Genomic DNA, 18041 nt, shown 5'->3' on the forward strand with positions numbered 1-18041 from the left:
GTCTATGAAACGGAGTCAGCAGAATCAACCAGCAGTAGTCTTATGCAAATCCTAGCCACTATGCTTTTGCCAGAGAGCGAAATTTTGACATGGTGCACACTAGATTGTTCCCTTTAACTATGAACCCATCTGTACAATGGGTGCCAGTAAGATGCAAGACACCAAAATAGCGAAATACTTTCACTAGGCACTTTTCCTTAATGAACAAACTTAATGACCTCATGAAAGTTATTACAACAGAAGCCTAAATGAATCGTGCAACACTTCTGAGGCACGATGAGAAAATGCTGCTGACTGGTAGTCAAGGCTTCTGTAAACATAATACAGCTAGGAGTTTGCTATAAGGGATATTCATAACACTTGTTCTCTGGCAACACTGGGCGTGTCGGCCATTTTTTGTAGGCTGCCATCGCAGAATCGTTCGATAGCATCTCCATAAGGACAGGTCACGAAGAGGTTGAGCCACAGTTGGCAGAACTTTCGTACCGAGGAAATACGGCCATTCGTTTCGTCATCCAGTGCCTAACGGTGAGTGAACCTCTGGCTGTGCTGCCACAAGTCGATGAGAACGCAGCATCGGAGCTCTGCTCGCTTCAAAACTCATTCCAAAGACAGCTGCACGAGGCATATCACTTTGCGAAGTAAGACTGTTGTTTTCCATTGACGTCTGCTTATGATCTGAGATAGGCGTTCAAGAAAATTGTTCACTGCAGTGGAGCTGTGACTTTCAAGCGTCTAAGGTAACCTGGCAGAAAAATACACCACCATGATGTATCGTACTGCAATTATAAACACGTGTCATATCTCGAAATCACATTGTTTCTGAACAACATGTACATTGCTGCGCTGCTTTCCTTGACTAATTTTGATGGCTGCGCAAGAAAAAAGAGGCCTGTTTTGTCAGCGTTCTAAATGTAATGAAGCTTGTTTCCCTCAATTAAAGCAGATAGTGTGACTTCCAATCATTGACTTTCCACGTTCACATTTGCCGCTTCTCTGCTTACCGTCTTGTAAGCTATGCTATGCCTCTTGCGGAAACGGTCAATCGAGCCACTTGACACCGCAAAGTCAGCTATGCACAGTCTGTCAACTATTTCCATCGCCTCCTCAGGTAAAATGCTGCCATCAAAGTTAATATTCCGCGTGAACTTGATTGAACCAGGTGAGAAGAGCATCGTCGAGGTTCCCCTGCTTGACGCCACGAGCATGCTTGGCTTTGGAGCCGGAGAGAGCGGCGTTCCCTTCAATGTCGGCACGCCTGGAGATGATGCTGTTTAGCACTGACAGTGGCAGTCCAAGGTCTTTGGCAATGTCGACCACTTTTCGGGCTGGCTGCTTGTCGATTGCTGCAAGTGCATCCAGCTTTCCCTCAACGGAAAGCGCTTTCCACTTACGTTACGCCATATAGGTTTAACAAAGATTGCACTGACAAGTTCAACCATATAACAAGGTTAGCATGCAAAACAGTAATTGAAGATGAGTCACAAACATGCAGAGGTGGTTTGATGTGAAGACTGACTGTCACGCACTTCCAGCATTCCGTAGTGAAACTTTCGTTGTAAGCACACGGATTATGGTGATAGCACTTTTCACAAATGGCCTTATAGGGGCGGCCTGTCCAACTTGACTGCAGCTTCTTGCAGCATGTTCCGTAGCCAAGCCAGGTCAAGACTGTAAAACGCCAAATGAAAATGGCGGTGCCCGGGCAGCTTCAACGAACTAGGTTGCGATGCATCATGCAGAAACGGGCTCACAATTGCAATGTAACGGCAGGGTTCACAATACATGGGATTCTATGGGAGGTATGCTAAGACTGATGAAAAACAATGTAACAGCCGAGAAAACGCAGCAGTGAGAAGCGTAACAGTGGGGTTCTACTCACTGTACATTGTTTTCCCCCGAGAGTGCCGATTCCTTGACTTAAAAGTGGTGGCGATGTCTTTGGTTGTGAGCAAAAAAGCAACCTTAGCTGCGAGTGAAAATTCGAGGTAGATGAAATAAAATGGGAGCCGGAGGATGTTTGCGCTTCGGCTTTCCTTGCGACACACTTAAGGTTTCTACCAAGAAACGAAACTCGAAGGCAGGCTAGCTATTGGGAAGACGAGAGTGTGTGTCCGTGTGAGCATGCGTGTCTCGATGTGTGCGTCCATGCGGACGCCGCTATTACGACCAACTCCCCAAGGCAAAGCTGAAAGGTCCCAGTACTTCTTTTCAGACTACTTGGTTCATACTTGAAAACTCGACAATTAACAGTTGTTAGTCTGCGCTCTTTCCCGTCTCCCTTCTCATTTTCCTTCAGCTTGCGCCGCAAGTCGAGTTTTCTTAAGGGGACCCTACTATTTTGAGACGACGAGAGCACCCGAGAAATAAAACAATGCACCACTCGTCATGAGAAACTTCAGTTGCTAGTCAACGGTTTCTGCATAGTAACACAGGGTTGTCTGCATGGTTCAGGTGGACTGAAAATTCGAGCCAGTTCACAATGCAATAGCACCACCTTAGTTGAGTTTCCCTAGAATGTTCCCCTAGTCAGCGAACGTGGGTGGGTCCTCGGACAGTCTGCAAACAATCGGAAATTTAAACAAATGGAAACACCCGTAGTCGCACGCCTTGACGTCAGACTCGTGCGGCAGCCTGCTCACACGTTTTGAACTTGTGGTTCTGATAAACGCAGTGGTTACATTGCGGTACTGCTTATGGTGCAAGCGATGTATACTGCACAGCAGAAAACAACCATGACAAGAGAACAGGGCAAGTGCAGTTCGCTTGTCATTCTTTGCTTTGTACCGTGCAGTACAGATTGATCATGAGTCACCAACTGGCCCAATCGTCCACTTTGTATTGAGCCAAATATCCACGACTCTGGTGCGACATACACCCTAAGCAGTCTCAAGGGTTGAAATTGAGTTGGAGCATCAGAACCATTTTGATTCGTCCACATGCACTTTAGCGCTATTCACATGGGGGATGAATCCTTTGGGGAGAAGCGAGGACTGCGGATCATGTGAAAAGAGACATCACGGATTAGCAAGTAGGCGCGACCTCGCCACCTTTTCTAGAGGAAACGGGGACTTTTTGACTGACAGGACGAACGATTGCCTGCGGTGAGGGATATACAGTCGATCCAGGATTTACCGAACCCGGATATATCGAATTATTGTATATACCGAAGAGCCTGACATCCCCTTGGAAATCCCATGCAAAAGTATAGCGCTGTGTTATACGCGTGTATCGAACTCCCGGCCACCGCCACATGCGATAGTTCGAACACTCCCGCGCGTCAAGCGCCGCTGCAAGAGCGCTTCCTCGCTCTTCCTGGGAAGGTTCCGGCGACGAGTTCTCATGCGCGCTCCTGCGCTCAGTGAGAGAGAGGCTCCGTCGCGTCGCTAGAGTGACCTTGGACGCCTCAGCCGCGTGGTAAAGAACGCGGGCGAGAGATTGCAGGCAAGAGACAGTTGAGGAGGAAAGAAAATCCAGTTTCTGCACGCTTGAGCCTGTTTGCTTGAGCGGCGAAGTGGTCCGCTCTCGCCGTTTGGCCAGTGGCAGTGGTTGCTCTGTCGGGAAACTCGTGAAGTGTGGTGCATGTTGGTTTTGTTTTTGCGGCACCGGGTCACGCGTTTCGGAGCCATGGACGCAAAAAACGTAAAAAGTTGGATTTCTCAACGAACGCAGATATTCAACGGGTGGAGGCCGGCGAAAAGAAGTCGTCGATTGCCAAGGAATTCGGAATTCCTCGGAGCACCTTAAGCACAATACTGCACCACAAAGCTGATGTGAAGGCAAAGGCAGCGCAGTGCGGCTGTTCTGGAGCGTGTCCCGTGTGTGCACCGGAATACGATAAGGTTGAGAAAGCCCTGTACGCCTGGTTCTTGGAGACTCGGGCAAAAAACATTCCTGTTGATAGCCCAATGCTCATGGAAAAGGCAAGGTGGTTTACAACCGCTCCAGGTGAAGACAACTTCACTGGTGGCACAGGATGGCAGCAACGCTTTAAAAATCGCTACGGCATCGTCAGGAAGACCCTCTAGTGTAAAAGCGGGGCAACCAGCTGCAACAACAGCACTGAGAAGTGGCTGTCCGACGAATGGCCAGACATTTGCAACAGCTTTTCGCCGTCGCAAATATTTAATGCCGACGAAACTGCCCTGTTTTGGCAGATGCTGCCAAGCAAGACGTTGCACTTCAAGGGCAGCAAATGCCATGGCGGAAAAATGAGCAAGGTGCACATCTCCATTTTGCTCCCTGCAAATATGGACGGCTCGTGCAAACTTCAGCCATTCGTTATCGGCAAGAGCAGATCGCCACGCTGCTTCAAGAACGCAAGAGGTCTCTCGATGCGCTACGCATCCAACAAAAAAACGTGGATGACACGCGATCTGTTCACGGTGTGGCTCCGGGCATGGGATACCGAGCTGGAGAAGTCCGGCCGCCAAGTCTGTCTCCTTCTCGACAATTGTTCGGCCTACCACGCTACCATCCCACTGAAAAACATCACCGTGAAATTTTTGCCGGCCTACACTACGGCGAAGCTGCAGCCTCTCGACCAAAGCATTATCAAAGCCTTCAAGGTTGGGTACAGGCGACGACTGGTGCAGAGGCTCCTGATGAACCTTCGTTTGGGAATCGAACTCAAAGTTGACCTTCTTGGAGCTACACAGATGCTGACAGGCGCTTGGAACGACGTGAAACAAACCACAGTCGTAAACTGCTTCCGCAAAGCGGGCTGTGTGGTGACTCCTGACGAGACGTGTTCGGACACCGAAGACGACGGCGTTGAGTGTTTCGACGGTGAATTTCAGGCGCTGGCGGCATTTCCAGGTGCCATCCAAGATGGCGCAACAGCGCGCGATTTTTTAAGTGCTGACGATGACGCGCAGGCTGTGGTGGATCTCAACGGTGCGGAGATCGTGGCGGACATAGCAATTGCCGCTGCCGAAGAAGCGGCAACAAGCGACTCCGATGAAGATATCCACCCGCCTACTGCAGCTGAGCTTGCGTCGGCGTTCAGCATGATTCGCCACTGTTGCCGCGCAATGGAAGGCGCCGGACTTTCGCATTTGGACAGCGTCAGCAAACTTGAAGACAGTTTAATGAACTTCATGGCGCAAAAGAAGAAGCAGTCCAAGCTCACGGACTTTTTTCATGCCAAATAAAGGGCCGTGGTCATTGCGCTGTGTTCCGTATTTTCTGTGCTTTGGAGAACAAGCGGTTTGTAACAAGTGGTCACAAACCGCTTGTCACGATCTCTGAAAGCTCTCAGTGATGTGCGGAGTATTCATATTCAGGTAAGCTTTAGGTAGGCATATTTTATATTTCGAATTATCGATATATCGAACTATTTTACGATCCCCTTGGAGTTCGATATATCCGGGATCAACTGTACAAGAATTTCGGGCAGGTGTTTGGCCATATTACTGCACTTCTACTGGCAGACAGCAGCAGCAGCGCGCTGGTTGTTTCATCAAGCCCCCAGAGTAGCCTGGTAACACTAGTTTCCCTCTCCATTCGCCTTGTCCCCGGGAGCAGGGGACATTTGCGGGGAATCGTTCTCCCAGGTTGTAGTCACTAGGCTCTGCCTTTGTCGTCTGAGGATTTGTCCTCCGTGTAAAGTGGGAGACAAATCCTCTGGGGAGAAGCAAGGATTGAAGATTACGTAACGACATCCGGAAATAGCACCCACTCACTAATTTGTAATGTCCCACTTTTCTCCTGCAGATTTCTCACCCACATGAATTTCCTTTTACCTCCGTTATTATTCTCCACCGAGCCGAAACACTTACACTGCTAAGGCTGCATTCACTTACTTTGTATAGCATCGTGTTTCCGAGGGGACAGCGCAGGCTTGGCTTTTGCTCCCTGGTACATGAACCTCCGGCACACGGTTCCTGTGACACTTCGGTTCACCAGCTCTTCCCGTTTCCAGAGGCACCTCATCAATGATCTCGCAAACATGCCATCCTTACGGCACTCATTCAGCAAGACCCACTTTTCAGCAGTGATAAAAAAGCCATTGCCAATGTGGACCTGTAAAAAAACACATACAACTACTCTAACTCCCTTAAATTCAAAAACAATGCATATGCTTGTGGAGAGAAGGAATTGCTAGGGGTTCTCAATTGGTTACGTAACCTGGGATGACTAGGCAGTGAGTGGTGTTCCCTTCGGTCCGCAAAACAATTTAGGCATGAGACTAAAGTCAGTCAGTTTATTTTTCTTAAAGACCCTCGGTGAGGGTATCAAATAGAGGGTGGGATAACCAGCATCAACGTGCAAATAGAGTAGTCTGTACATATCTCACAATTATACACATATCTTCACGTTTAACAAACTGTGATCATTAGGCTTGTGTGAATAGTGAATTTAAGGATCGAAGCAAATTCAAAGCAAATATAGATTTGGGTTGCATAATTTCGATTCGTATTCAAATAGCATATATCACATTTTATTCAAAAAATGAGCCTATTTGTCATGGCCTATTAACCTGTTAAATAACTTTTAAGTTTGAAACAAAGCCTGTGCAAGTGCCATTATTTTTTGGTTCATAAGAAGAAAGAAGTGGAAACAACTTTACATAGTCGCAGATTTTACGTCCCCAGGATTCCGGCCCCCAAGCAGGAGGCGCGCTTTCCCGCACGTTGGGGGCGGGGCCCCGCGTCACTCTATGGGACAGGAGAGCAAAACGATGATAACTCCTCTCCCTTTCTGATTTTCTCATTGCTTTCACACTTTCAAGTAACAACTGTATGAACCTTTCTTCGGCTGGAGTTACAGTATCGTAGTTGCAATAGTGCGAGTTCCCTAGCTTATTAAAAGAAAATGCACAGCGCCTATGGGTGCTCTCAGAAATATTAGCTGCTTTACCGCATTTGAATCGCTGCCCCGGAGACGGGCTTAAAGATATCCAATTGCTTTCTGGGATTTAGGTACTGGCATATGTTTAGTTTACGATGGTATAGAGCGTGTTTGAATCGCGTGGTAAAAAAAAAGTTCCCTGGCCAGTTTTGTTCAGGGTGCGACAGCCGTCAAGCCCTTGTAGCTCCATCTAGCGTTGAGATGGTGTACCCTACAGTGCCACGTAAATATAAAATAGGGTGCGCGTAAAAAGAGAGAATTCTTATGGAAGGCACATTCATGACCCCGTGAAACTATATTTAGGGTTCCTTGAGGTAAAGATCGATAGTATAGCACATCAACGGGGTATTTTGAAAAAAAAAAAAAAAAAAAAGACAAAGTGCGTGTTTCCAAACATTCAGTGTATGTACCACATAGACCCCTGAATTAACAGCACATTCTCGAGTTTTACAGCTTACATGGTAATTACAGTTATCTACTGATTGGTTAAGTGCTAATTAACTAACACATCCCTGGTCAGGCTTTGAAATTGTGAGTAATATTCACCGGGCGCAATAATATGAGTGGTGGTATGAACTCGCCGTCCGCGTCGCTTAAATCCGGCATATCTCAGGGATCCGTCCTCGGGTCTCTTTTCTTTCCGGTTTATATCAATAATTCCACCCGTGATACCCAGCAAATCTAAAGCTTTTTGCAGATGCCTGCGTGCTTTAAAGTAGTGAACGCTTCCAGCGACCAGGTTCTTTTAAATAATTATTCATCTAAGATTCAACATTGGGGCACAAAATGACAGATGACCTTTAACGCGAGAAAAACTTTGGCGATGACCATAACCCACAAAAAAGGTCCATCAAAATATCAATACAACCTCGGCAATCAATTCTTGTCCTTTGTCTCACAGTATACGCACCTTGGTTTTGTCATCACATCTGATTTAAGATGGAACAAACATGAGTCTTATACTGAGAAAAAGGCTTTGAAAATACTAGGCTACCTAAGATGGGCACTCGCTAAGGCATGCAGTGAACCTAAAGGATCTCATGTGAAACGTACATAATACCAATACTAGAAAATTCATCGGCTGTCTAGGACGCGCACACGCAAGCTAACACAGATAATATTGAATCAGTACAGCGAAAAGCTGTGAAAGTCATTTTCAATGCCCAAAAGTAAGACATATCCGTCAGTTCTTCTGGAAAGCGCTAAACTGGAGACCCTGGAATGGAGACGTTATCACGAAATAAGGAAGCTGTTCTATCTCATATATAATAATAAGCTGGCAAAAGAAAAACTAATTATATCGAACCAATCTGGCACCACAAAACACGTGTTCCAGTCTTGAAAGAGTGACTGAGCCCCTATATACAGGTACGATTTTTTTCCCGAACAAGCGAAGAGTGGAAGAATTTGCCACCAAAGGTTCTTGAAACTGTCGATCTCAACTAGTTTCATCGTGCATTAGCTCTTTCACATGGCTCATAACTACACCTTCATATATATTACAGTGCTCTTCATTTTAATACCTGTCTTGATCAGACTGATTGCTTGAGGTTCAAAGCCTCGCTTCTGCACGATTCTTCAATGCTTCGATTCTGCAAAGTCTCGCTTTTTAACATTGTCGGCTTTATTTTTCCTACAATTGGTATTTGAGTTCTTTTTACTTTTTACCCAAACAACATGACCTAGTGGGCACTGTTTTTATAGTTTTTGTTTTGTGCTTGGGACCGTGGACCGTATTTTGTCATTTCTTTTTTTTTTTTTAATCATCGCGCTTTCGTTCAAAACTATATCTACTGCTGTAACTCCTACACATTGTTGCGTCCACTGCACCACACACCCCTGCCCAAAGGCCGGCACTTGACTAGCAGTTTTTCTCTAAAATACATAACAAATCTAGAATAAATAAATCCACTTACTCTTTTTCATTATGCGACTCTCCAACTTTAACGATTTAAATTTTAAAAATGTTCATGGAAGTGAGTTAAAAGAAACAAATATAATGCTGAAAGGCAGGGAGGTTAAATTTTTTAGGAACAAATAACCCTATTTGCACTGTGTAATGTCCACGGTAGCTGGAATAACAAGCGTCCGTAACAGGAAACTGAGTTTATTACTTTCAAGAAAAGCATTTGTGCGCAGCATAGTCCAAATGGTCCAAGTGCTGGCTTTCCAGTCCGCTGTGGGCCATAAAAGGGATGAGGAGTACAAAGGAGAGGCAGCCAGTGCGCGGGCCCACTTATTGCCCCAACAGTATCATGGGGGGAGGTCAGGTGGAGGGCAGGGCGCATCCCTGCAGCTGGCTGGAAGCGGGAATGCACGGTCTAAAGCCCCTCCATGCGTTTTTCGGTAGAAGACGCGATGGAGGGGCCTTAGCTTCAACAAGCCAAAATCTCCTGCCATATTTTTTTTACGATGGGCGCCGTTCATTCGGGCGTTCCATGAAACTGGCGGGCGACCACTGGTTGTCCTTTGTGGAGTTGCCGGCAACGCGAGGCGTCTTCCTTATGTGGTGTGACCTTTCAAGACGGTTCTGGCAGGATGGCTGAGATGTGCATTCGCAGCTCGCAAGAAAACATGATATACTCCGGTACCTGGCCCGTCTGGCTCATTGCAAGTTGCTTGAAAAAAAAAAAAAAAAAAGCATGCAATGCGCCTCTGTAATGACCCCGCACTTGCAAGAGCACGTTTTAGCTCTACCACGTAGCGTTTGGCCTGTTCGTTTGTGGCTGGGTGGTTCGGACCAGATTTCCCCACTGTGATGCAGTTGTCACTCGTAGGGTTTCTGTATTTTGGCTGACACGAATGCGATTCCGTTGTTTGAAACCACCTTGTGGGGTAATTCGAAAGTTTTGAACAACAAGCGCAGGAAATCGATGGCATCTGTCGATGTTGTTTTGTTCACTTGGTGAATTTCAACCCATTTACTGTAGGCATCCGGAATTACCAAGAATGTGTGCCAAGGTGTGCTCGGTCTGCCCTAGTCCAGTGCTGGAGCTCAAGTCGGAGCGCGATCATTTAAGTGGCGGGCTGTGCACTCTGCAGCTATCTCGGTGCCCTTGCCGATTCCTGGCCACCACATGTAGCTGCGGGCGCACTTCATTGTGATCACGCCTCGGTGTCCGCCATGAATGAGAGCCATTGCTCGTTGTCGAAGTGGCCCATGAATGACAACTCGTGATCCCAATTTGATACAACCACGATGATAGTTGAACTCCATTTCTTTTTTGTTAAAAGCATTGAAGTTCTCATTCTTGAAGTTTTCAACTCTGTCCTCCATCAGGGCGTTGTACAGCTTGAACAATGTTGGGTCATCTTGCGTGGCCATTGTGACTTCGTCAACCGTTAGTAGGGGGGGGGGGGGGGGGCGGCTTATTTAGCGCTTTGAACATGAGCACGCAGCCAACTTGAGGTGTATCCTCAATGGTTTCGCTGAGGGGTAAGCGGCTCAGTGCGTCGGTGTTAGACAGTACACCACGTCGTAGTCTTATGCTGACATCTTAATGCACCATCGGATTATACGAGGCGAAAATAGCTCTGGAATCTGCTTCTGGGGCTCTAGGATACTCAGGAGTGGCCTGTAATCAGTCAGGACAGTCACATGTCTGCCCGCGATGTACTGATGAAAATGCGTGGCTCCATGGACAATGGCCAGTCCTTCGGGATACACCTGAGAATAATTTAGTTCCACAGGGGCTAACGTGCGGGAAGCAAATGCTATCGCAGGGTTTTCCAGTTTGGTTTTAGTTTTGTTCCACCGCAAAAAGTTCCATTCCGTTTCCGTTCCATAGCGAAAAAAAAAGTTCCCTAACGGTTCGTAATGGTTTTTATTTTTCTGCAAAACATTAAAGGTAAATTAACTATAAAAACTTAAGCTTTTTCCTTTAAGAACCCGGGACCGCACTAAAATAAATTACAACGTTCCGAAGGGAAGCGCAAGTAGCTTTACTGTGGGTTCGTAACCAAATAACGCAAACCAGTGCTTTTCGAAGTTATCGTATTTGAGTCTCTGAAGAGTGAATTAGAAATATTCTGAACAGGCTCTGTCTGTCTGTCTGTCTGTCTGTCTGTCTGTGTGTGTGTGTGTGTGTGTGTGTGTGTGTGTGTGTGTGTGTGTGTGTGTGTGTGTGTGTGTGCGTGTGTGTGCATGTGCGTGTGATCTCAGAAGCAGCCCGTCATCCAGGGTATTCTCTTATATGCGCGACCACTGTTCTGATCAAGCAAACTTATGGGCGGCCTGTGTGAAAGGCATACGAAAGCCCGCTTGAATAAATGCAAACACTTTTTTTTGTTTGTTTTTCACAATACTTGGACACACCTTTACTTACGGATGCCTGCCCTACAGATACGCACTCATTCTGTGCCCTTAGTTATGCAGGATGTTGCTCACGTTGCATGACCTCAGTTGTTCCGGATCGCCAAGTTTTCCCGTAAAACAAATTGTGGAATGTAAATTCTATAAGCTATAAACAAATTGTGGAGTGTAAATTCTATAAGCTTTAATGTAAGCATTTTGACTGAAATCTTTTGGGCTCGGTAGAAGGTTTAGGAAGTTGAGAAGTTTATAGAGGGCCTGAGGTGTCAGGAACGACTTGGTAACTTCCTCAGGATCTGTCTGTGTTTGTCACAAAACATATCTGTGTCTTGTTTTGCCAAAGCTGCGGCTTTCCGTTTCCAACACGTTTCCAAAGCCGTGAACCTATACTGAGGAGATTGTTCCTAGAGAGTGGTTCAAGTTTGTTGGCGTGTTGTAAATGTGCCAGGATTCACGCAAGGGCCTCCTTCTGAAATTCCTCTCTGTTTCTAGAACAGAAAAGCTGTAGAAATCGATCATATGGTCGGGCTGCTCAAGGGCTCTGCAAACGTGCCGCTTTGTACTTCTGCCTTCCTGACGTCGTTCTTAAGTTGGCGTAATCTTAACAAGTGGGCGCGAAAGTTTGTTGCTGCCCGGCAAGACGCACGTTAGCGCTCAGCGACTGACTTTCATGTCGGGAACGCCAGTCCAAGCCTGTCGGCCGCTCCACGAGCTTTCTGAACGGAAACATTCGCTTTTGCCTACGTATAGCTGGCTGGACACTCTGAACACGGCAACTTGCAGACTACTCGCTGGTGTTGCTTTTTCCTTCGGCCGTGGAAGCAAGAGGGTGAGCATCGAAGCAGGCTTGCGAACCACCTCGAACCCTGATTTTCCGAGAATCGCGGAGAGCTTTTCACTGGCGCCTGACACATATGGCATGACAATGCGCTTGGCTGGCTTCAATTATGTTTTGCCAGTGGGGTGACCAGAGAGGGAAGGTTGTCGCGTAGTGTGTCTTTCACGGTTCCCTCTACACGGTACAGTGGTCGTTCTCTCAATACACGCCGTGACGCCCACTTATAATACTAAAAACGCAGGCACAAACGGAAAGAAAACAAATGCCATCTAAATACACAAAGCTGGGTAATATTTCTTTCAGTCTTTACCTCTCGATGGGGCTTCACAAAAGTGTAAAAAGTGAACATTTCTGTTGATAAATGTAAAACCTGGTTGCTGAGATGTATTAAAAGTGGTAAGCCAACTGAAAATAAATGTTAGGTGTGATTTATGCTGTCGTTTACCATAATTAAAAAAATGCCGTAGCTAAATATTGTGTTACAGTGTTGCTTTCCGGCACTAAAACTCAGCTGTTGCTCCAGTAGTTCGTCCCGTACACCTCAGCACCAAGAACGTAACCCTGCCATCTGTGATGAATAATTTAATATGAGCATTTAGTGCGGCAAAAGCCACTTAATATCTCTATTGCTTTCCGCAAAAGCTCTGTTACTCTGCAACTACACTAGTCTTAATATTAGAGTAGTCAAATTAGAGGGGGCTCTGGTGACTCAAACTCAAAAGCTGACAACGACTGATTCCATAAAACAGACCTACCTATACGGTGAACAGTTTAAGAAAGAAAAAAAGACAGGTTTACCAACAAAATGCTATTCTAGTTCAATGATGATTTCACTGTCGCTTCCCTTTATAACATTTACAAACTAGACCACTTCGGGCGCTTTAGCACTGTGCGAAAAAATGCGGGTTTTATAGCAATAATATATAAACGATTGTTATTGCTGAGCTAAAAAAAAGGAGATTTAACTGGCGCACACGAGAAGACTGTGGAAGCAACGGTGCTGGTGGCCTACACCAACACCTTTCTAATTTCCTCCTCTTCCTCAGTTTCCTTTCTCCCTTCTTGCTATATTATACAGGGACAATATTAAAGACAGTCTATCGACTCGTCGTTCATGTAACAATATATATGGCTATGCTTTGCTTCCACTTAGCCTGACGCATGTGTTCTGAGTTCGAAGTGGCCGTCGGCCAGGCTGGAAATGAAGCTCAAAGATTCAGCTGTTGAAAATGAAATGCTACATGTGTCAAGCGTGTAATTCACCTAGATTTTCATTCTGCACTCTTGACTCTTGTCTGAGATGTGTGCGGATTGAAGGTGTAACACTATACGATGGCACCAACCGTGAACATCAGCTTTCTTTTTCCTGGAAGGAAAAATAAAAGCATATCGCTGCCAGTAATGACCTCACGTTAGCAACTAATAAAATACTATCAGTTGATAACTGCTTTAGAGACTGATACAAAATGTTCTGCATCACTTTTTTTTTCTTGGCTACAGCAGCATGATTAGTGTTCTTGCCGTTGCCATGTTTACACATACATCAGCCAGACCATTGAGTAAAAAGGTGGATTATCATAACTATTTTCCTATATAATATAGGCAATAATTATGGTGCATTCACTCATCAATCGCAAAATCAAGCTCTGAATTCTGACAATATCCAGGCGCAAGAGGAAGCACTACATACTTGAGATGTACACGTAAATAAACAGTGTGGGTTTAAAATTGGTTTTAAGATGAGCATGTTAGCCCTTACATCGTAGGCCAACGACCCCATTAGATAGCTGCTTTATTGGTGCACAGGCCTTCGACACATATATCAACAACGCGGAGATCTTTGCACATTCGACTATCTGTTGCAAAAAGCACCTGTAATGTGCGCAATAACACCATGAAATTTACTTTCACATGTCGCAATGAAACCTAACCAGATGAAGTGTTACATAAATAAATTATCAATTACTATTTTTAATATATCAAGTTGATTGAAATGTGCCAAAAACATAAAGACAATAGTTCTAGGTGTAGCAAATCTTTTGTAAAACACACGATGCTGCATAATCTGAAGTTGCAAACCTCATTAATTAAATGTTGTAAGGTAGTAGTGCAAAAACAATCAGGGGCATGCTGTCCCTTGAAGCAGCCATTGTTTGAAGGAGACTTTACGGAACTATGCTGGGTGCTTTATAAAATAAGACGCCTGCAATGAGATGCCAGCAAATTAGATGCTAACACTAAATTACAAAAAGGTCTACAAAAGCCGCTGCTCAAGCTTACACTGTAACTGTGCTGTCCGTCCTAAGTGTCTGTTGTTTTTTTTTTTTGTTTTTTTCTATGGAACTATACTCAGTTTCTTATGTACATTTATGCCAAGAATAAGCGCTACAAAGAAATAACAAAGTGAAAGAGCTTCCACAAGGGTTAACTAGAGAGTACGATCTCGGAGCGTTTACCATGTGGTTGCCAAGCATATTCCTTTCCTACCCCATGACTAGTGTATCGAACATATTATTTATTATTACTATTTATTTACAGTTACTGCAATCATCATTTGGTGATTTCAGCAGGGTGGTACATACACTTAGTATTGACAAAAACATGACAAAAAAGTGATGCAGAAAAGTAAGCAGAGCTACAGTCGGAACTGAAACCACTTTGGTAGCTTCTGTAAGAGTCGAGTAACATGTTTTTAAGAGTAGTTCATCCTTCAGCCCCACCTATTTATTGGCCGCCCTACCACAGTGTTCTAGTGGGTAAGGTGTTCGGCTGCTGCCCCGCAGGTCGTGGGTTCAAATCCCGGCTGCGGCGGCTGCATTTTCGATGGAGGCGGAAATGTTGCAGGCCCATGTGCTCAGATTTGGGTGCACGTTAGAGAACCCCAGGTGTTCGAAATTTCTGGAGCCCTCCACTACGGCATCTCTCATAATTATACGGTGGCTTTGAGACGTCAAACCCCACATATATATCAACCTACTCATTGGCCACCAGAAGTAATTGCGTGATATACGCAAAAACACGTGCGCCCGATGCGGTCAAGTATACAAAAGTATTTCAGGAGATATCTTTGCACCATAGAAATCATTTAAATTGTACGCGCTCTGTTATGTGTTTTCGATACATCGTAGAAAAAAACGTAGCCTTTGTAATCAAAACTTTGCTGGCAATGCGAGAATCGAGTATGTCCAGTACATTCGACACCAAGATGCAATTGGTGCACATCGTGCTTAATACAGAAGGAAGAAAGAAAACAAGAGGTGGCTTGACGTGACACTCTTCAAGCCCAGTCATAGAAAAATTAAACTGGGACATGCTGGGAATCTATCAACAGCATGAAGCATGAGGGGGATCGGTGTCTGATGAAGTTGAATTGTAGACAAAACAGACACGCTCTCTTCTACGTATTGTTTACTTTGTGGTGCTGAACGCTATGTGCTACAGCCAACCATGAGAAACTTTTTCTTGGGTCAAACCAAACCTCGCTTGTGTTTTATAAAGCTATTAATCTAACAGGGCCAAAAGCAGCGCTTTTTCAAAGAGAATGCCAGAGTGTGTGTACCTATATGTTCAACAACTGAATAACAGTGTCCAGTATGTGGACATGGTTCTCCTGTGAAAATAGTTGTACTAACATCTTTAATTTTTTGCATGCTTTCAAATAGCTTATTAGCTAAAAAAAAGAAGATTAAAAAACTTTGTTCTGCCCTAGAAAAAGTTCGGGTCGGCAAAGAATATGGCTTAGCCACAAATTAAGTATTGAACCTGATATTATGAATACTATAGATTACCTACGACGAGAAACAAACTAAAGAATGTAATGCGGTTGATCGTAGCTTCTTCGTATATGAATTATCTATGACTATATATTAAAACTGTAAGGACTTGAGCTCAACCGAGCCAAAGAAAGACAGAAGTCCTCAGCCTGAAAAACCATTCATGGCTGGTCCGGAACATGTTCGCGTACTCTACACCGGCCGGCGTTTAAACGGTGGTGGTAGTGGTTAGAAGACGAGAGAAGGCACCTAATTTCTGCAACCCGGTGGGGAGCACGGCGCAGGGGTAAGAATGCGCTGGCAGCGGGGCGCTTTTCTTTGGTTCCCACAATGAGGGGCGGGCGAGAACAGGTTTAAGAGCAAAACCATTTCCGTAGGGAACTCGTCAGCGTCGTGGTGGGAGGAGAAAAAAGCGAGCGGGGGGAAGGGTTCAACTTCATGCAGCACGTGGTGGACGTTTAAGGAACTAGCCCCTCGTGAGCCGGAATCCTGGCCTCGCTTTCAATAGAATTGAAGTGATAACCTGTAAAATAAGTGAAGTTTTGAAATTTACTATACATTCTTCAACGTGTACGTTAGGAGTGCGTCAGGTTTATTGCGCATGAACCGGCGAGTTGGGAGTGTAGCGAGCGACGGTCGCGGCTGGTAAGAGAGAGGGTGACGTCAACGCGCAGCAGCTGCGTGACCTTTTTGGCATCGGGCCAACACCTGCGGCAAGCGGCACGCTCGTACAGAGAGACAGGATTACACAAACTAGTCAAAGGGCTGCTATGCATCTAAAAGTGTGTTTCGTTTGACAGCAGTTTCATTTACTGAGACATGAGCAAGGGTTGACAACCCAAGTACAAAATCAACTGCGCTGCAGACAGTAGTTCTATTTAAACAGCAGTTCTGTTTAATAGATTTCAGTTTGCTGAGTCATGTACCCTATAAAGTAGATGGAGGAATGATCACCATCGTAGCTCAATGATAAAGCATTAGACACATTATTCAAAGGTCACAGGCCGGATTCTGCTGATAACAAGCTACCTTTTCATCCAGCGTTTTTTTCAATGCATTTACATTATAACTCCTTCTAATAACATCTCCTATACTTCTTTTGGCTTCATTATCTACTACCTCTCATTAATAGATCAAGTGTTAAGAATACACCTTTATAACAAATTTTCTGGTAGAATAAACTTAATTCCGTGTAGGATGCAACTTTGTTAAAATGAAGTTTGAGTGTGGCATTTACATGCACATATGTAAAATAAATTGTGTGATTTAAACCAGTTTGATTCAGATAAACAAATGCAGCGTGCCTTTCCGTTGAGTGGCTTGAACAGGGGAGCATCCGTGTCTACCTCGGGCTGTATTTGTTCAGGCTCCTGTAACAAAGGCAAAAAGTCCATTTAGAAGATTATCAGGGCAAGTGCCGTAGAAGCAGGATTGATGAGCCAATGTTCAACACTGAATGCTGTTACAGCTACTCTGCACAGTGTAGGTATCGATCAATCAATATAAATCAATTATTATTATTAAAAAGAAGGGACAGTCATAGACAAACTCAAGATGAACAAGAAATTACAAACTAAAACAGCCTCTTAAATCTATAACTCGAGAGCCCAATCTCGCACCAATAATTATACCGAAGTGACACTATGAGAGACACCGTAGCAGAGGGTGTCTCTCATAGGATAACAAGGATATCAAGATAACAAGCTTCACAGAATAACAAGCTTATAAGCCTAAAAAAAATCGCAGCATATTCCGGAGTGAATGATGGAGAGTGGGGCGAAGCATCCGTCCGGTCTGTGTGACCGTTAGTGCGTGGATCTGTTCGTGCATCCACACGTCCATTTGTGCGTCCGTCCCTGCATTCGTTCGTGCGTGCGTCCATGCGTCCATCGGTCCGTGCATCTGTCCATGCATCTGTCTGTGTGTCCGTTCATCCATCTATTCAACACTCCAAGTACCACTATCTCGCATCTTTTCATCATATATTCCCTATATAGAATCACCACCATCCAGCGGACATTCCAAGGACTAAACGAGAGGTGGCACACGCACACTTTCTTACGGCTTGCGCTTCATGTCTACTTCCCACCTTTAACCACCTCGAGTTCATGGTATATACTAGTTCACTGTATTGATGGCACTGCGGCTCAACATTCGCTAAACTTTTCTAAAACCAAGGAGGTTACGCCCAGCGAGTATAACGTAGCAACCCTTTCTTGCTAGATAGTGCTCAATGTAGATGCCAATGGCTGCTAATGGGAAATGA

The 18041-nt window shown here is 45.1% G+C and overlaps 1 protein-coding gene across 4 annotated transcripts in view; it reads right to left on the reverse strand.

Moving 5' to 3' along the window:
* The window catches only part of LOC119164588 (uncharacterized), a 116173-nt gene that overhangs the window by 10943 nt on the left and 87189 nt on the right, over nucleotides 1-18041 (reverse strand). For all 4 annotated transcript variants that reach the window (XR_012885787.1, XM_075872503.1, XM_075872504.1 and 1 more), the window contains exons 10-11: nucleotides 17080-17145; nucleotides 5805-6024 (exon numbers count right to left, since the gene is read on the reverse strand). Coding sequence is in view for 3 of the 4 variants with exons in the window: in XM_075872503.1 (XP_075728618.1) it covers nucleotides 5805-6024; nucleotides 17080-17145 (286 nt within the window). In the remaining variant the exon portion in view is untranslated. The remainder of the gene's footprint in view (nucleotides 1-5804; nucleotides 6025-17079; nucleotides 17146-18041) is intronic.

This window comes from Rhipicephalus microplus, chromosome 8 (assembly GCF_043290135.1).
Source record: "Rhipicephalus microplus isolate Deutch F79 chromosome 8, USDA_Rmic, whole genome shotgun sequence".
Taxonomy (NCBI): Eukaryota; Metazoa; Arthropoda; class Arachnida; order Ixodida; family Ixodidae; genus Rhipicephalus; species Rhipicephalus microplus.